The sequence below is a fragment of the Perca flavescens genome, chromosome 17, assembly GCF_004354835.1.
Source record: "Perca flavescens isolate YP-PL-M2 chromosome 17, PFLA_1.0, whole genome shotgun sequence".
Lineage (NCBI taxonomy): Eukaryota > Metazoa > Chordata > Actinopteri > Perciformes > Percidae > Perca > Perca flavescens.
In genome coordinates, this window is record NC_041347.1 from 17,551,760 (window position 1) to 17,572,513 (window position 20,754).

The 20,754-nt window shown below is 39.2% G+C and overlaps 2 protein-coding genes across 4 annotated transcripts in view; both read right to left on the minus strand.

Moving 5' to 3' along the window:
* Window positions 1-423: 423 nt before the first annotated feature.
* On the minus strand, window positions 424-9,920 carry hps1 (HPS1 biogenesis of lysosomal organelles complex 3 subunit 1). 2 transcript variants are annotated; one of them, XM_028603177.1, is made up of 18 exons: window positions 9,583-9,920; window positions 7,026-7,174; window positions 6,786-6,920; window positions 5,986-6,128; window positions 5,792-5,900; window positions 4,755-4,915; window positions 4,504-4,606; window positions 4,312-4,396; window positions 4,143-4,201; window positions 3,857-4,024; window positions 3,490-3,669; window positions 2,567-2,643; window positions 2,337-2,474; window positions 2,089-2,154; window positions 1,799-1,943; window positions 914-1,027; window positions 744-826; window positions 424-660 (listed from the first exon to the last, which is right to left on the minus strand). In XM_028603177.1, the coding sequence occupies exons 2-18, from the start codon at window positions 7,140-7,142 to the stop codon at window positions 498-500; spliced, it is 2,046 nt and encodes a 681-aa protein (XP_028458978.1). In that variant the 5' UTR covers window positions 7,143-7,174; window positions 9,583-9,920; the 3' UTR covers window positions 424-497. The 2 variants fall into 2 exon arrangements, with proteins under 2 accessions (XP_028458978.1, XP_028458977.1); XM_028603176.1 differs by having other exon boundaries at window positions 4,143-4,204.
* Window positions 9,921-12,970: 3,050 nt separating this feature from the next.
* The window catches only part of hpse2 (heparanase 2), a 54,236-nt gene continuing 46,452 nt past the window's right edge, over window positions 12,971-20,754 (minus strand). Inside the window, exons 10-12 of one of the 2 annotated variants that reach the window (XM_028603828.1) lie at window positions 19,808-19,953; window positions 17,439-17,585; window positions 12,971-14,873 (exon numbers count right to left, since the gene is read on the minus strand). In XM_028603828.1, the coding sequence (XP_028459629.1) occupies window positions 14,711-14,873; window positions 17,439-17,585; window positions 19,808-19,953 (456 nt within the window). In that variant the 3' untranslated portion in view covers window positions 12,971-14,710. The remainder of the gene's footprint in view (window positions 14,874-17,438; window positions 17,586-19,807; window positions 19,954-20,754) is intronic. The other variant, XM_028603829.1, reaches the window with a different exon arrangement.

Here is a 20,754-nt window from a genome sequence, read left to right on the forward strand (position 1 = left end):
ATAAACAATTGAAAGTGAGACTACGGATATTTATTGTCTCCAAAATATAATGTATATTAAAAGGGAGCTATACAGTAATTGCATGTTTCATTCATACAAGTTAGGACACTAGCAGAAGTAAAGGCAACAATGGGCAGTATCTGCATTTATAAAAATGTATCAGCTGCAAATATTACAAAGTGAAACAATACAGTATTACTAATAAATAGGAAACCAATCATAAATGAGTATTCAAAAATATGAGTGATATTGTCAATATGCTTCATACAAGACACATAAGTGCATTAGTGCACAATGGCGTTCTATTGTGCCAATCAAAAACATAATACACAAAGAAAATGATGGAAACATGAAACGCAGGCACTGGTCACAGTGTGTGTGTGTGTGTGTGTGTGTGTGTGTGTGTGTATATATATATATATATTTTTTCCAGTTCTTGGCAATAGAACAAACAAGTACCTTGGCTACTGTGACTCAGTTCAAGTGTGTGGGTGTGTCTACAGAAGTGGGTTGCGCGACGGCTCCCACAGTTTGCTTGCCAGCTGTCTGCAGTGCTGGAGGATGATATCAGTGGGGATGACCCCCAGGTGAACTGTCAGCAGCTCGTAACACTTCACCACCTCACCCTGGTGATTCTTGCTGTAGTACCGCAGCAGCTTCCTGCAGGACACATTACTCTTTATACTCAGCAGGACTGCCTTTTGAAATAATCACATCTCCTTCTGTCATGCGCTGTTGTTTACCTGTAGTAGTCCCAGGCAAGCATCCCAATGGGCGCAGATTCATCAGGTAGGATGGGTATGTCCCCTGCCTCCAACTTGTAGCCCTGATTGATCAGATATACAATTTATATGATGTGGTTTTATTGTGTTCGTGTTATTACTGGATACTAAAATATGACATGCCAACTTACAGTTTCATTTTCAAACCAGAGGAAGTAGCAGAAGTAGAAGTCTCCATCGCGCAATGTGACAGTGGAGTAACCCTTCTGGAGATAGCGCCGTGTTGTGCTGACCAGGCTCCACACCTTCAGGATGGATGAGTAAAGAGAAAGAAATTAATTTAAGTCAAAGACGAGCCTAACTATCAATGTAGTGAGCATCCTAAGGAATACTTCAAATCATTGGGAAATCTGCTTATTTGCAGAGAGTTCTCGGTTATCTGTACAGTAAATATGAAGCTGGAGACAGTTAGCTTAGCTTAGCACAAACACTGAAAAGCTCACTAATATCTTGTATGTAGTTTGTTTATTCTGTACAAAACCAATGTGTAAAAACATGAATTTACAGAGGTTATGTGCAGGACTATTTCTTGGCCTTGAGCAGTAACTTCCTCCAGAGTCTCCACAGGCAACAGTTTTCCCCGTTTCCATGCTTTATGCTAAGCTAAGCTAAGCTAAGCTAAGCTAATTGACTGCTGGCTACTGCTACATATCGGGAGTGATATTGATCTTCTTATAAACTCTTGGAAAGAAAAGGAATAAGCACATTTAATTTTTTCGCAAACTATTCCTTTGAGCAAATACATCTTACAACACATTTAGTCTTGTATTTGGTTATATTCCATAACTTTTCTGTGATATATTTTACGAATCTACAGATGGCATTATGTTGTAACCTAACCAATCACATCTGGAGTATTCAATTATTTAAAGCTTTAATGTATATAATTTTGATATTTATGAGCGTCTGTTACATTCAAGCCATTGCCAAAGGAGTTGCTACAAAGCTTACGTAAATGACTTGATAAGATGAACAGTTGCTGGTGTTTTAAGACATGCACTTGTAGTATGCTTGACCTTGCTTTTGATGAACTGAGCCACTGGTCCCTTCCCCAGCTCAGACGTGTTGCGTTCAGTGATGTTGAGCGACGGCGCAATCATTTGGCCGGTGGATCGATCCACGCAGATAAAATGGATGAGGCCTGGGAAATCCTCCAGGTAAGTGAGATTAACTGGGTCAAGATCAATACACTTAGGACAACAGTGAGTTATATTTCAAAGAATTTTCTAAGTGTATGCATATTGTTAAAATATGCATGCACTTCCAGAAACATTATAAATTCACACACAGTGTGCTGACAGGATATGACACCATGGTGATATTCCTCTTGCTTTTCACCAACAGGAAGTCCTTCCAGTCCATCAGTTTCTCTCTGGGAGAGACAGAGGGTAAAAAGAGTAGAACAGAAAGACAGTGACAAAGAATTAGAGGGAGAGAAAGAAGATAGACATGAACAATGTAGGATGTGGTTATGTGTGTTCTAAAAACTCATTCAAATTTGAAGACCAAACAACAATAGTAGTGCAACGAGATGTTCGGCTGACTGATACATACTGCATCATGGTCTGGGCCCGTTCCTGCAGACTAGGAGAGAGACGTTGAGGAATGTCGGCTTTTCCAGATTCAATGAGAAAACATTGTCGGTATATTCCACACAGCTGGGTCTTCATATTCTTACACCATGGGATAAGAAAAAAAAAAAAAAAACATCAATGTAATAATCATTCAAACAATCATCCAACAGATTTGCTATGACGCATTTTGACCAGCAGTGGGCTGCTTACTCTCTGTTGAACCCAGGCCCTCCTCTGGAAAAGGCTCTGTTCTTGAACTCTGTCCAGACGTTTTGTAACTGTGCAGACTGGATAGATAATAAGAGAACAAAAGCAGATTGTATCTGTCCAGGTGCAAAAACTGAAAATATTTTTCATATGATTAAATCACACTTCTTTTTATTATATGTGAGGAACTGACCATTTTAGCAAAAGTAACTTTTTTCTATTCTGTGTTTTTACTGGATCTTCAGTTGATTCATTCAAATTTAGATGTTGGTAACAAAACAAATCTTCCAACAGAAGATCATTTTGTTTTATAATTTAGGAAGGTACTAAGAAAAGAGGCACAGTTTGGACAATGTTAAGTATAGTTTTTTACAGCACATACAGGAACTAAATGGGTTAGTCTTATACTATAAAAATGTAGCCTAGATGCCAGCCAAACTTAGCCCTGCCCACAACATTTGAGGTTGGGAAGTTCGGTCTGTTCTTGATCCGTTGCGGAGCAACTATGCTCGAACCAGAGCTGTTCGGACCTATCAAATTGACAGGGCAGGCTTTACACGATGATGGACAGATGATCAACAGTAGGGTAATCAACCACGTCACCAAAGTCCGCTTGGGATGAATTTGTTTACAACAAAGATGGCTGCCATTGCATCAGCAGTATCAGACTCATAAAAATATAAAAATGTTTTCATTGTTTGTGAATGATACTGTAAAAACAAAGGTTGACAGTTCAGTTTTATCACAGGCTGGGATAGATTTGTTTTTTGACTAGAATTTAAAAGTAAATTATTCCTAGTTGTTGTGTGCTACAAAAGGATTTCCACTTGAAATTATTTTAGGATGTTATTTTACATCTTAATTTAAAAGCAGACAATTGTTGGATACACAAAATGTTGGTATTTAGCACACATCAAAACATTTACCTGTATCTCACTAGGCCCCAGGGCTTTAATGAATTTATCCAGTTTGCTCCGTACGTCATGTATAGTCGGCTGGCCTCTAGTAGCAGCAGAACCTTCTTGGCCTTCACTTAAACGCTTTTCCAGCTTGGCAAAGGCTTCCAAAAACATATAGACTGACATGGCCACTGCACTGGTGGGAATCTGACAGAGACAAAATAGATAGATACTTGAGTGGTTCAACATGGGAGCAAAGATGTTCTAGATGCTGTGAACACTACATAAAACTGTAGTTAGAAATAATAAGTCCAGATAAGTGTGTCACCAGTGTGCCCCCTACTGGTCACAAAACCACAACATGTAAAGACTGACTGTGTTGGTGTCCACAAACCTTAGTTAGCATCACAAGGCTAATGCCCGGCCACAGTGGCAGACAGTACATGGAGTGAGGCATCATGGGATACAGCCCATCTTTGAGTGAGACCTCTAAGAAGACTCTGCGAGGGGTTGAAGGGGCAGGTGGGGGAACTTCCAGAGCCTGCAAGCTGTCCTCTGCCATCTGAAGACATTATTATAATATCCTGTTTTGAGGTCTCATTCAAACCAAACAAATCGGTTTATTTTGCACTGAATATTAGAAATCAGAATTAGAAATACACACTGAGATATGCTCTCACCTGGACATCTGGGTCCACAAACTCAAACACAGGAGTACTTCCTCTCACTGGCTTGTCTGCTGCTGACACACATAAATGAAGACAACATACAACATACTGTTGTTGTTATAATGTATTTGGGGAAACAACTGACTAAATATGAATACACAGACTCTACTGCACAACCCACCTGAACTGCTTGAGTCCCTGTCTGTAGGGGAGGGCTCTGGTGTGTAAAAACTGTCAGGACCAGAACCGGATGTACTCTCAACATCCTTCAGACAAACACGCAACATGCACAAAAACAGACAATAGGCAATCAGAAACAAGGTGAGAACCATCTTGTGGTTGTGCTGTGTGAGCGGCTGTCAGCATTTTATACCTCAGGATGTGGATCATCCAGGTCTATGTTGCTAGGATACATATTCTGTGCCATGATGATGAGAGTCAGGAGGTCTGAGGTGGAGAGCGAGCTTGCATTGCGGCTAGAAGGAGCAAAGAGACGAAAATAAAATCTAATGAAATCTAAAATGAAATCTTCAATTAATCAAAATGAAGCCTCTTCACTGACTTAGAAGCTATAAATAAGAAATAGTACAAGTAGATGTGAAAGGTTTATGGACACATCTGTACCTGGAGTAGAAGGCAAGCAGTTTGGTGTGAATTAGGATGAAGGCGTGCAGCACCTCCTCTCCTGCTCTCTCTACACTGCCATTGAGCTGCTGAACTAAACGGCGCTCTAGGAACTCGATGCACTGCTCACACAGCGTGGGGTGGATCAGCCTCTCCACTGCCTGAGAGAGATGATAACAATGTTAACCATTGCTTCCATCCTAGCTGAAGCACTGAAAGGAGACATATTTGTGCTTAAACATGTTAATGACATGTCTCTAATGAGAAAATGGACTGAAGGATAGCTGATTAAAAGAAAAATCAATAAATACAAAAATACGACCATGTCTACATTTTTGGGATAACAACCTAAATGTTAAGTTGTATGTAACTGGTTCACTGTACAGCTAAGTAGACAGCTGTACAGACATGGCGTAAACCATGAGTTTGTCATTCCTACCTAGCATCTAATATTTTGTGGAGAAAACAATGTATAGGGAGCAGACACAATAATATTAACACCCAATTAAAAAAGGGACTTTCTAGCTGTTTCTGCCATCTAGTGGTTCAAGTTTTTACATCCTAAATCTGATGGAGCAATGCACCAAAAATAGTCAGGGCTTTACTAATAAATAATGTTACTCAAAAAACAAAACAAAAAAATAGATAATTAAAATGGCTGTTAAACAATACCCCAAAACAGTGAGGTTGATGGAGACAAAGACACAAATATATTGTTGAGCAAGAAAGGAAAAGACACTAACACTGCAAACATGAATAATAATTAAATATACCACAGACACAATAACACATACACAATCATATGTGCATTATCATAACACTGACAGCTCAATAATGTCTCTGGCTTTGCTTTATTGCATACAGTAATCCTGAGGGGACAAAGATATGAGCTTGAATCTGTATCAAGGTAGCAGAAATCTACACTTTGCTGTAAAGCTGTGGCTTGTCCCCATATATCAACAATCTGGTGAGGGAAACATTTGCAGAATAAATCTATATTTTAAAACGGACTGTATAAAAGTAGCAATGCACTGCACCTCCACTAAGAAGCTCTGGTCGTTCTCTCTGAGCTGGCTGTATGTCTCCAGCAGGCTCTGGAGATGCTTCCACAGCCTCGCCCTTTGCTCCGTGTCCTGAGGACGCAGTCTGGTGACAAACACATCTCATATATCAACTAGATGCTGTGTTAAATCTGTCCAGTATCAAGAGGAAACACAACAAAATGTCTTACTCTCTCCTGAGGAGGTTACTGCTGAGGGTGACCATGCCAAACATGACCTCAATCATCTTTTTCATCACATAGATCTTCCTCCTCAGATCACCCTCTCCCTCCTCCCCGTCTCCATTCACAGCAATGTAGAGACACTCATCGAACTGAGGAGGATACAAAATGACCTAATTAGCTTGCAGAGCCCCGTGAATAAAAAGTCAAATTAACTAAAGATGGTTGTATTAAACTGTTCTCTCTGGAATAAATATTTGCAGAAGAAAGACCTAGTAAAAGGCTGCTGACACTGAATGGACCTGAAAAATGTCACGTATATCATGTGCTGCAGGAGGACAAAGCCGGTTTGATTCCTTAACAAGACTCACATGACTCTCGGCTGTAAGAGAGGCACAGTGCTGTTACTGTTGGCAAAGTTCAAGAATGCAGGAATCTGGGCACACCCGGATAGCTCAGTTGGTAGAGCGGGCGCCCATATATAGAGGTTTACTCCTCGACGCAGAGGGCCCGAGTTCGACTCCGACCTGTGGCCCTTTGCTGCATGTAATCCCACCCCCCCTCTCCCCTTTCATTTCTTCAGCTGTCCTGTCAATAAAGGCCTAAAAATGCCCCAAAAAATAATCTTAAAAAAAAACAATGCAGGAATCTGCTTTACACATGAAGAGATTTCAAAATAACATCAAAATAGGTACTATATAAGAACAAAATCTTATCCTTTTTATTTTGAATGGACATGGTTGGATAACCTAATGTGGGGATTGGTGAAGGGGCTAAAACAAGCTTTTATTTTGGAAGGTAGGCGCTACCTGGTGTAGGATGTAGATATGGTTGTTTTCTGTGGTGAAGGAGGTGTAGCTGTCACTCAGCCTGTCCACCATGGTGCTGCAGGAGATAATGATGGGAGCAAACAGAGTGCTGATGCTGTCCTCGAAGGCTGGAAGCTGACCATCACGACAGAGAAAGGAAAAAATAAGTTATTTTAATGGCTACAGGAAGCCAGTTAAAAAGTGCACGCACAGTATTTGTTAGATCGTCTTCCTCCTTACCCCGTGGCCCTCCTCTTGGGATGCCCCATACTGCTCCTGGACATTCTGCTGAAATTCTGTGTCAGTCCACTGGAAGAGGACCTCAGCGCTCTCACTGGCTATCAGCAAACACTTCATCTGGACCACAGACGCACTCCTGTCCTTCTTTGCTGTAGGGGTGGGAATCACCAGAGGCCTCACGATATCATCATGATACGATATTATTGCGATTTTAAACATATTGCAATATTCTGCGATATATTGCAAAATTTAAATTTATGTCCCAAAAAGGAAACTTTGTCAACATCTGTTTTATCTAAAAAGATAAATCTCTGTTTGTTCATCTCACTTCAATTTTATTGCTGCAAAATGGGATTGTCAAGCAGACAAACCATGACCAACACATATATAATAATAGATTGATACTTGGCAACTATGTATTGATACAGTATTCCCACAGAAAATATCGTGATACTATGCTGTATCAATTCTTCCCCCCACTCCTACTTCGCTGTGGTGTCCTATTTACTCTAACCACTCCATATGCATCATGCTACAATGAAAAAGGTAAAACGTATTGAAGCAAAATATATAAAATAGAGTCTGGAACATTATTTTCACACAGGCCTAGTTACGAATATATTAGCTACTGGTGGAACTGAAACCATGGGGGAAACTTTTTCCCCACACTTCATTGCCTTTTGACCTAGAATAAACAGTATCCAAGAGCTGATATTTTATCAATGACAACCTCTGGTGAGAGCATAGATGAAAAAAGGTCAGAGACAAAAATGCCAACTGCAAGGGATAACAGGACGCGGTCATTCAAAGCAGATATAAGAATCCACTGTACTCCCATTCACTGACGCTGATTTTCAATTGCATCTCAAGAGTTATATTCTCATTTTTCTCAAGAAAAGGGCTTTAAATGATTTATACGTCTTGTTTGGTACTGGGTCATCTTTGGAGATCTAATGAGATTAGCCTTGATTTGATGATGAATGGGTGGCTGAGCTTTGTAAACTTGTTGCCCTCTGAAATCAGCTTACTCAAAATAATGACAAAAACCCTCAAAGGCTAAATACCCTTACCAAATCTACAATCCTTTAAATATAGTACAGAGTATGTTGCACTTCTTTTTAATAACTCTTTGTAAGGTATTGGACTTCATTTACATCACAGAAAGACCCATTTGCAAATTAAATAATGATCATTAGGAAATATTGAGATTGCAACACTTCCTTAATATTGCTAACCATCAAAGTTGTGCACACAGCCTGACGAACCTTTAAGAATGCATTTGATCATGTTAATGTGATGTGAGGGGGCATGCTGTTTTTTTTAAATTGAACCCAGTATTGATTACCTGATATCTGCTGTATAAACTGTATTGATTATACATGTGCAGTCTGACATGACATGAAGATTTTCCCACAATCACATATGTAGGCCTAACTTTATGCAATGGTGGAATGTATCCAAGTAGGCTACATTTACTCAAGTACTGTACTTACAATTTTGAGGTACTTGTATGTCACTTGAGATTTTTGTGCATACAAAACATATGAAGAGCTTATGAAATATGTTCTTCTTATGAATCAAACTACTGAACAGTATTACACGTTTAGCTAAGAGGATTAGTTGATTTACAGAAAAATAATTGCAAACTATTTTGATGAAGTGCTCATATTATGCTTTTTCCCTTTCCTTTATTGTGCTATATTGTGCATGTTATAGGTTTACAAATTGAAAAAGCCCAAAGTCCACCCCAAAGGGACTTACCATCTTCCAGGGAAAACACTGTTCACATGACAAACGTGCATCACTTTGTAACACATGTTATAACGCTCATCTAGCTGCTAGAGTGGCACGCCCTCATACTCTGCTTCTGACCGGCTAGTAGTCCTTACCTAGCTACTGCGCATGTGCGACTCCCAACAAAGATGGTACAGAAGTAAGAGGCCTCACTCTGTAGCTAAAACAGAGAGCTCAACACACAGGGTGAAAAGAGGAGCTGCAGCAATGTGCAGTACAACAAAAATATGGTGTTTTTTGAATTTGAATATATATATATATATATATATATAAAAAATTGAAGTCATTTTTCATGAAAAAACAAACAAATCATGGTTCTATATTCACAAATGTGAGGATTTTCTGCTTTTCCTTTTAATCATTTTGAATTTTGAACAACTAGTTGGACAGAACAAGCATTGTGAAGGTGTCACCTTGGGCTCTGAGAACTTGTGTGGTAGCCTACTTTTACTTAAAAGTAAAGGTAAAGAATAAAGAAGAAGTAAATAATCTGAATAATCCCTCCACCACTGATTTAACTGTGGAGACAGATCGGTCTTTGAAATGACTACTACGGATTATAAGAGCCCGTATGTAGGTCACAGGGTTTATTTTAGCTGAAGCTCAACAATTGAATATTCATTGTTTATCATCTGAAGCTCCCGGGTCCGTATTCACAGCCTGAAGTTACTTCCCCATACAAACTCTTAACTTCATTGATGCAGGCGGACCGTCCATGTAGAGAACAAATGCAAATGTTATTATAGTTCATGTCACAACTCACTCTGTGTTTCCTGCGACGGATGATCCCAGCATCTCAGTCCAGTGTCTCTGTTGTCCAAAACGTCCGCTGTCCTCAGCTCACGGCTGCTGTCTCAGCCCTGAGCCTGCTTCCTCCTACAACACCGCTGCTGAGTCATACGTGACATCACCAGCAGGAAGTTAGCGCCGATGTGAAAACCGAGATATCAAGCGAAGCTATCGAGGAGCTGTCCTTTTTAAGACTCCTCTGAGTTTGTAGTAAATGTGGAGCTTCTTCTCAATGAGTTGCCCTCCTCGAGGGGCCTGGTGATCAGCGAAGCAGGAAACAATCACGTGCTGGTGCCTGAAGTGGGGCACGTGACTGAGAGGCTGTGGCGTCGACAATAGTTTGGTATTTGTGGAATGCAGCTTAATGGGTGGAATTGACATTATAAAGAAATCCATTGGTAAAATTAGTTTGGAACACAAAATACAGCAACATCTGGAAACACTACTGAAAAAAAAAACATTTACATTTATTACTATAGATACAGTGGAACAATATGAACATCACAATAATACAAATAGAGGCCTGTGGGCTTGATATTGTTCACATAAACATTGTGTTTAATGAAATATCAAAAAAATGGAATTGCTTAAATCTTTCCTACAACATACATGGACTCAGCTCATAAATGTATACATTGATGGTGTTTTTAAGGTAATCCCATAGTATATTATTATTATTATTATTATTATTATTATTATTATTATTATTATTATTATTATTATTATATAGAGATAAGAACTTAACAATACCCTATAAACTCATGGGTACAATCCCACTCAGAAAAAATACATTTAGTCAGGCCTTCTTTTCTATCCGAGCATCACATTTATGGAATTCGAGTCCCCATCATATTATTCATTTAAGTGTAATGTTAAGAAATGGCTTATTGAGAACCAACAATGTCAACACTGATGCTATTATCTACCTTTAACATGACTGTACTCATACTGTATCTGTATCATCTGGATGGTGTCTGCTCATGTTGTTTAATGATATGCTTTTTACCACAATGTAAAATGTTTTTAACTATAGTACGTTGTACTATTTCTTATTATTCTAGGATGCCTAACATTGGGCAAAAATATTCAAAACTAGCCTTTCAGCCAACTTGGGGACATTTACAATTGTTTGAATGTTGATTAATGTGCACTGTCCCATTTTCAAATAAATTATTATTAAGGGAGCAACTTGTAGCAGACATACATTACATATATTCTGCATGTAAACAAATACGCACTCACCAAACACCAGGCTGTTTCTCAGAGAATGTTTTGATGGCTACAACAAATCTGTGTTGTATCACAATATTCAGCACAGATTGTATGCTTTGCTTTTGAGCGGAGCAAAGTAACATCAATATTTATGTTTTATTAACCTTGCTTGGGTCAAAATGGTCCAAAATGCCAAGAGAGTTCTACGTTATGGGCCAAAGTCTAATCTAATCCATCAGTTTTCTGGGGATCCAGCATTCATGGAAGTCTTATTTAAGCTGACTCCTGTATATACTGAGTAAACATCATGAAATCCTCAGTGTATGCTAACAGGGCAAGGGGGCCTTGCATGTCTCACAATGGATCACTGAGTGTAAACAGTGTTAGGCAGGCCTGGGTAACAGTTACCTCCACTAAGGAGGCACTGTCACGCAGAAGTGGCCAGACACGGCGCAGTCTACCTAAATCACAACACAATTAGATTTTGTCAGAGGAAGTGACGCTCAGCAGTTGTTATCACTAGGTACAGGTTTATATGAACCAAAGTTTGCCAAACAAAACAATTTCTATGGATTGGTTTGATAAGATCCTGGTCTAAATGTCAGGAAGTTCACTAAGGCCTCATTGATCGATATTGCCCTGGTCAGTTGTTACTTACAGGTCAGATACTCAATTTACTCAACAAACATACTTTGGATTTTAGTAAGCTGTAGTTCCAAACTAAGTATTAAATTATTTTTTGCCCTGGCACAAATTACATTTTTCATGTATGTATCAAACACGTAGCTGATCTAAGAACATTTTAAACTAACAATGACAACCGATTTCAAGCAATTTTCTTGAGAAAGTGCAGCCCAATTCATGTTCTTTCTGTACATTAGCATGCCGGCTCTCTCGCTCTCGGTTTTTCCAGGTTTTCTATGTGCTTTAAAAACAAAGCATGCATGCACATTGATCTAAATGTGCATATATATGAATGGCCTTCGTGGTATGATGAATCATATTTTTCTCTTCGCAAGACCCCAGATTAAACGGACCAGGTGTTAACAAGTCTGGTTTGATTCTTGACGTGTCAACAATGTTGGCCTGTTTGAAATGAACCACATGTGAAATGAAACGGTTCCTGAAGTTAATTTCTGAGACCAAACATTTCTGCTTCTTACATAAAAGCAAAAAGCCCATTTCCCATGAATGGAAATGAAAACAAAATATAATTAAAGGTACATGCTTTGGATCACAGGTCTTGAAGGGCTGCCATTGTTAATGATTCACTGTCATTAAACTTCAGTTCAAGCCTTGCCTTACTTTCTACAGAAATCAATGCAGTTTTCACATATAATGCTTTTCTGGGAGAAAGTGAACAAGTCTTTAGTCAAAAGGCAGACAAGATCCTTCATCTCCCTTCTACATGATTTTACCAAGCATATCCCAGTTGTCTATGTATCAGCAGACACTGAGCCAGGTCTGGCCCAGGTTCAGTCTGTCTGGGCGCAAAAGCTGAGGTCTGGAGGTTTAACCCCATCCTGGATTCATGTTTCCCATCAGCAGCTGTCTCACGCAGTGACAAGACAGCACTCTTCTCACTACAAAGACTTGCTCCAGCTGCTTCCACATCTGGGGCCACAGAGTGTAACAGTTTGTGTATGTGAGAGTGAGTGTGCGAACGATGGTGACTTTAATACTGCGGTACCTTTGTTTGCTTTGGATGCTGCTAGAATCTGGCAGTTTTTATTTATGGGTTTCTATAGGAGGGTAAATCTGCTTTTCTTTGTGCTCCTGTGCGGGTGTATATCATATCCTCTCATCTCCTAGTTTCTTTTTCTTCTCCTTGAGACCATGTGCTTCTGCAGATCCCTGTTATAGCCTGAGAACTGCTGGGGAGTCTGGCTGGAATGCTCAATGTTAATTCACTTGATGGGACTTAGCTGTTTATACAGAAGTATCCTCTCTTGCATGCAACATAGTGAGTTTACAAGCAAAGTTTAATGTTGTCTGATGAGTTGACAAACTAAATAGGAAAGCATTCTTGCTTTAGTGTAAATCGTGGCATGAGAAGTTTTGACTCGAAGCATTCACATGCCATGACAGGAGGATTAAATGGGTCATACAATGTATTAGGTATTTGTAGGTGTTTATTATGTAAACTTTTTTTTAGGAAAAAATAATATATAGGCACACTTTACATATTAAAATAATGCTCTCCAAAAGAATTATGAACATCTCTACATTAACTATGAACACATTCAGAGGACAAATATTTATATTTAACATGTTCGGCCAATGAACCTGCTCCTTCTTGTCTTCCACCATGTAAGAGTGTAAAAATGTTATCAATGTTCTTATTCATGTGGTTTAGTCTAGAGAATAACAAGCCAAACTTTAAATAAGATGGTTAAAATATTATAAAACAAAACAAATGCGAAACATGGGTTATGAACTATAAACCATCTTCTGCACCTATGACATATATGCCTCTTAGCAGTCACCCTGTTTTTCAGAACAAATGATTTTAGATTTATCTTTAGAGTTGGGGCATTAGTACCACTCACATAACAGTCTTTTATAATAGAAATATAAAGACAAAGCAAAGTATTTAATCATATAAATTAGATGTATACTGTATGTAAGTAAACATATCAGGTTTAAATCACTTATTTTCATCACTCTTGTTTATGTACAATACATTATCTAATTATATATGACAGTAAATCTGTACAACATTATGTAAAATATATGTATATTTAGTACAAAAAACCCTAGCAGCATAAGATTATAAAACGTGAGATCACACTGAAGATAGTGGGATAGGTTAAACTACACCTGAAAAAATGGTATTTTAAAATTTCTGAATAGAAAACAAACCCCAGATTTTGTATGGATGCAGGCTGCATGTGAGGACAGATGTAATGGATGGGTTCACATTGATCTTCAGCTATACATCGCTGCAACACAACACTAGAGACACATCCTGGTTATCGTATTCTGCAGCTAAATTGATTGAAACCTGCAGCAGGAAAGCAACGATACACACAACATACAAAAACAGCCTTTAAAGGTAACAGATTTTCCCTTTAAGCCACTTAATATGGCAAGGGAAGAAACGTATACTTTCAGAAGCAAAACAGACTGGACAGACACATCAGTAGCTTTATCACGTGTGCACCCTCATGCGCACGCATGCACGCATACACACACACACACACACACACACACTTGGCTAGTCCAGGCATGACCTTACACACACCACGGCATTTTCTCTTTGTGGAAAGGATCAAGTCAAAGTGAAAATGACTTGTGTATGCTTCAGAAACACTGCCTGTTCAGGGTTTTCTCTCAGTTGGTAAGTGAAAGATTAGAAAAAAGGAAAACTCTTGGCAGACACCGAGATAACAAACTCTTAGGTTTTACAATCCAAGAGAATAACATATAGCTTAATCAAGTCAAAGAATGTGGACTCTTATGATATTGTATAATGTAATACAAAACCACAAGACAATCACGGTTCATAAAAGTCTTTAAGCATATGAGGAGTTGCTGGTGAAAATAATTGAAAAGTGATCAGTGCAGCCCTTTTTATGTGTCTTGGGCAAGTCTTTGTTGGACTAGAGAAAACAATAAGGGTAGGGCCAGGTTTTAATTGTAATTTAAATATCACCATTAAAATAAAGGTTGAAGAGGCTGATGTTAAACCACAGGATTGCACTGTATTCAAACCAAGTGTCCATTCTACTGAAGTGTTTTGTGTCTTAAGCAAGACACAAAAATCCTAAAAAAGTGGTATTCTGACATCCCAGTGAAGAGCCACAGTTTGTTAAGCTTTGGGTCAAACTGGCAGAGGGTTTGTAGAGGTCTGAGCTTCACTCCAACAGCTCAGGGATGGCGGTTCAGCGTTATCTTCGACAGGCGTATGCGTTAATGTTTTTGATGACATAAAAGCCTATGGTCATGGGTGGCATGGCTATTGTTCTTCCAGCCCTCAATGTCTTAGGCTTCAACTCTGGGAATGTCTCATTGTCCACCATTAACAGCTTCTCCCCATTCAGCTGGACATATCTGCAGAGGGAGGATACAGGAAATACAGACTGCATTAGCTCAGCGAGACACAGTTTACTTCACCTGCCTTCCGACACATAAATCTGGTTGTTGTAGAAAATTGTGAAATAAAGATGAAAATGCAGTTTTTCACCTCATCAACAAAAGACTGCAAAATGCATCTTAAGTCACCTAATTGAAGTTGTACACTTGGGGGTGCTGTTGTTACAAAATTGCAATTTTACAACTGCACAGTAGTACAATCTGACTTCTTGCAGAGTAAAAACGTTTGGAGGCAACTGCACTGAAATAGCACATTTTAAAGACTTAAAGCAATGGAAATAGTCTTCTTCAGCAACAATCACTACTACTACTCTTTAAATTATAGAGCTACAAAATTATTCTAGTTACTATTGTATTCTTAAAAAATATTTTAAATATAGTTTTCAAGGACAAATTGTTCAAAATATTATTTCGATATAAATGAATTTGTCATGTTTCTTAAAATTACCATTGTGTGAAAAAGTAAAGATGATGGGGGGGAAGGGGGGGGGATGCATCATCATATCTGTTTATTGTAGAGGCTATTACCATTGACTCCTTTTTCTTTCTATTAATTCCTGGCATGGCATCAAAAACATTCAGTAATAGTTTTACCATAAGACAACATTTAGAATATGAAATATTGTTGAAGAGTAGCTATTAAACGATGGATTATGGGTCGAATGCAATAGTAATAGTCACAAAAAAGATTGTACATTAACCAGAAGATCAAACTTCAAAAATAAAGCAGGAAAATATAAAGAAACTTCCTGCAGTCAGTTTGAGTAGGACTCTATTTTTTTTAAAATTGTAATAATGTAACAATTGTAACAATGTAATATGTAATGTAATAAATCATCTGAAAACCTCTGAAACCATCTGAAAAGAAATCATCTCGTTATACTGTATTATCACCTTTAACACACAACTCTAAAGTGCTGCTAGTATTATACTGTAAAGTTCACGATAAGGATTACGGCCAATGGTCTGGATATTTTTACATGAATCTCAAATTCAATACAATTTTCAAGAAATTATGAATCACACTGAGTTGCTCAAAGCTTTCCTTGAACATGCATGGACCTGAATACTTGGCCAGCGTTAAAAAGTCCCTCTACCCAGACAACTTTATAGACATCTGGTATCGCTAAATTCTTCATAAAAGTCTCCCTGTGCTGCCTGTGGTAAAGGAAAGCACTTAAAGCCTGAAAAAGGCCCATCGTTAGCTTTCTCTACTATTAATTGCCTTGCAATCCTGTTTTAACACCTAAAACATCCTCCATCATTATGCTGTTATTGAAGGATCATGCCTGAGCCTCCATTAAGGCTGCATGTCGGATCGTATAACACACACACACACACACACACACACACACACACACACACACACACACACACACACACACACACACACACACACACACACACACACACACACACACACACACACACACACACACACACACACACACACACACACACACACACACACACACACACAGTTCCCATCATTAGACTGTTATTCCAGTATTTGAGGCTTAAGTCTGAGTCACAATAACAGGCGAGAGGAAGAGACTGAAAGCATAACCATCATTTTTATTTTAAGGCAATGGGACTAATATTACCTTGATATATGCAGTGCAATATACTGTATCATAGTAAAAATTGTGAAATAAATTAAGAGTTGCAATTGCATAATAATGAAAAGCAATAAAAAATCTATTTATAAAACATCTGCTGCAGGCTATAAAAACCCATTCAAACAAAAGGGTGTAAACACATTGGAACTCTGTGAAGGACTCTGGGCTCAATCAAGGTTTTCTTTTCAAACTAAGTTGGCAAGTTTCAGTTGCAGGAAAGCAGTACAATATCATGCCAGTAAGAATTAATAGTTAGCCTCAATGTTCTTCATTGAAAAATTAAAGAAAATCTTTTTTATTTGCTTTTATTTTCGTATTATTATTTATGTTGCCTTAAACTATCTATAGACAGGAAGAGGTTTTTGCATATTTTGTGGTGTGTCACACAACATGCGGACTCAGCGTGAATTATGCAGCTCAACAACCCCTTTTGTCTTAGAATGTATTCACGGCAGCGTTTAACGGGCCAGTGTTTAACACCCTGTTAAGGGTGAAAAAATCAAATTGAAGACCTATGAAGTTTTCATAAAATTCTCATTATCCCTATCCCTCATTTTAACGCCTTTCCCACCTTTGCAAAAATAATAACTTCATAATTTTAAAATAAGTTTTTTTTATATACACAAGCAATGACAGGATTGGAAGACTTTATTTTGCTGCCCATCTTGACCATGACTCCCTGGCAGAAGAGATATTGTATCTCAAAGCAACCTTTCTGGTTAAATAAAGGATAACTAAAACAGAAAAATAAAAGGACTTGTACGGCTGTTTTGACCTGAGTCTCTCACAAGTGCATGTGTCTTGTTTGATCAGCGCGAATGAATGGAACGGAACAATTCTTCAATACCGGTGTGCGTGTATATGTGCATATGTGTGCATGCGTATGAGAGAGAGAGATACTAACTTGGCTCTGAGTCCGTCAGTGCCGTAGGGTTGCAGAAGGTACTGATGGACAGTATTGTTCCGTAATGTCCCCGCCAACTTGATTTTCTTTCGCGACCGATGCAGGTTGAGGATGTAGATTGTTATGGACCCTCTCACATAGTTATGACTGGTGCCGTGAATAAAATGATTAACATCACATTATTTTCCTTTATCTTAAGATAAGACAATCAGGAAGAAAAAATGCTCCTCTCCACATCTGTTAATAGGGAAGCATTATATATTACATTGCCATCTTAAATGAAATTCTCTATAATTAAAGATGACTACAAAGAGAAGAAAGCCTTTGATATTCGTATTACATATAGCAAGATAATCAGACCACAACTCCTTGATCTAATCTGGATCAAAAGGCTCACTGAAAAATAATAAAGTTAGATGAAGCATGCTTAAGAATAGAATTCTATTAGGCAGCATATTTAGTATGAACCATACTAAACCACATTTAATTTTAAAAGCCTTTCAATCATCCCTAAAAAGGCTATCTGATGCAAAAAAACTACTGCTCTTGTACAGTGTCCAATAATAAAACCTGTCGCTGTATAGCCCAGGGTCATATGTAGGGTGTGAATACGACGGGCAACACTTCTTGAGTTACACGGACAACAGTGTTCGAGTCCCTCTCCTGAGAGCAAATCACTTGGGACACAACTTGATAGGGATACTGGCCAGAGGTAAATAACTAAGTGAGACAGATAAGACAAACATGAGAAAATCTAATAAGGGCCCAGCTATAGACAGACACAGAGAAAGACAACACAGCTGTAGTGAATACCACATGTCAACCCTGGTGTTTAGCGTCAGGTCTGGTAGACATCTCTCTCGGTTACCACCTCCAAAATCTCATATCTTTAAAGAAATCTTGGTTTTTGGTTTGATGTTTATCTTTGTTCTTTTGAGCTCAGGGTGAGTCATTCATTTCATCAACCCTCCAAGACTGCCAATATTCAATATATTTAAATAGAGAAATAAAGTAGTGTACTGTTGATGGGAACACTGTGTGTCTGGCTCTGTGTTAAATTCTTGCAGCCATAGTTTCTGAGAAACATGGACCATAGCTCTGAGTGATAGATCAGATGGTTAGATGGAGGGAGAGATAATGACTTCTTAGGCCTTTCAAATGATGAGGTTCCTAGCGATCCAAACCCAGGAACATAAACATGTGTTGATGCTGTTTGATGTTGAAGCATCGCTGGAAAGTGAAAAAAATGACATGCAAACCACTAAAAGGGTTAAAAGGGCAGTGAAAGTCAAATATCTAATCTGCAAAGACTTTTCAAACCCCTGACTGCCTGAGCACATTTACAGTCTTTGCTGTCTTACACGGTACAGTCAAACCACTAAGACTACAACGGTTCATCCACTTAAGGGCTGACTGTGTAAAACCACAAAGTGGCAGAAATAATGGCAGCTGAAACTTTTGGATTTAGGAGGGACTGCTTTAGTGCTTCACTGTCTGATCATACGAGTCCATGGCTGATTGGTGTGTTGAGTGGCGCTGAGCGGTACCGCATGCCATGGGCATCTCTTTACCCCCAAATTCACCATACATACCAGGTGGCTGAGTGAGTATACTTTTGGAAAAGTATTTCAAATATTTGCATGCATGTCATCAGGCTTCATTTGTGTGTTGGTTATGCAACTCCTGCCTAGTTATCAACCATCTATCTGTGCAACGCTCCACTATTTTTCTAAGAGATGCTCCACCTGTAAACGAGCCCTGTCTAGAGTAAGGCCGTAAGTTTAGCCTGGTGCTGACAGCCACTGGCCTGGGTTAAATGATAACCTTGAACAGGCCACGGTGGCACTCTTTATCTCCTCCCGGCACAGAACGCCTTATTGTCCCTCCCCCTCCCCCTGGAATACCCCCCTCCAGCCAATCCGAGATGGGATAAAGGCCTAGCACACCTTTCAGCGGCTCTTTGACGGCAGGGAGACAGAACCCACACACCTGATAAGTGATACCCGTTACGTTTTAAAGGCTCTGAGCTGTGAATGAGCGGGTGTCTGCGGTCTGCTTATTTATGGGAAGCTGAATGGGCTGGCTGGGGATTTGGTTCTTCACCACCAGACACTGAGCCTCAGGTGTTTGCAGGAGGACACATGGAATAGAAAAACCGCAGCAGTCTGTTTTCCATCTAAATCTTCAAGGACATTCAAGTATTACTACACATCACTGAAAGGCTGACAGGGTGTGTGCTTTGTCATCTGTCAGCTTCAAATGACAAAAAAAAACTGTATTTAAATAACTCACAGTATATAATGTACACTCTTGCTGTGTTTAAGTGCAGGTTACAAACTACTCCAAGGTGGTTAAGCTGTAGCACGTACTTGTAGTAGCTGGTACAGTGGGCGTAGATACGTAGTTTGTCTCGTATGACTCGTCCTGGTTGCGGCTTCCTCTGCAGTCCAGCAACCCGCACAGCTAAAACCCTTGGACCAACCAAACGCTTGAAGACCAGAGAGAACCAGTAGTCCTGTAAGGGCATCACGCACATACGCACACACACAGACACACACACACACACACACACACACACACACACACACACACACACACAGACACACACAGTATGGTTTCATTTTAGCATCATAATGCTCAGGACAGGATTCACGTTTTAAGATACAATGCAAAAGCAGGCATGTGTGAAAAGGAAGTTTTATAGACCTGATCTGACCGACAACAGGCATACAGTTTACTGTAAAAGCATTGCTGACTCCACTGTAGTTTAATGCAAGGGTAAATTTAACGTGAGGATTTTTATTGAAATAGATCATTATCACAGTATTGTTGGATTCTGGATTCCCATTACAGTTTTTCTTGATTGCTTTGACCTGCTTAAAGAAACTGGGATCCACTCGGTTTTTATCATCACTGTCTCAGCAGAGCAGAAGACACCTCTTGCAAATGTGTTAAATTTGGAGCCGTTAGCCAAACGACCGGGCCAATCAGCGTTGGTTTTGAGGTGGGTTAGGTGGTGATAGACCGATGGTTTATCCAATCAGCTAACCAGTATTATCAGCCAGCGGTAGCCCTAATTCTGTTAGCCGCTCGCTAATGCTTTTTTTCTCTTGGATCCTTCTTTTGGAATATGGTCCGGGAACCTGAAATGGTGACTTTTATTCCTAAATTCTCGTTACACAAATGGCAAATATCCTTTACCGACATGTTGCTTGCATGCTGAGCTTACGAGCTATGCTTTGCCTGCAGCAGCAGGGGCGGGCTTGTGGTTGTATTTTCATACGCTTCGTGGATCTGATTGGTTGATTTGGCCCGT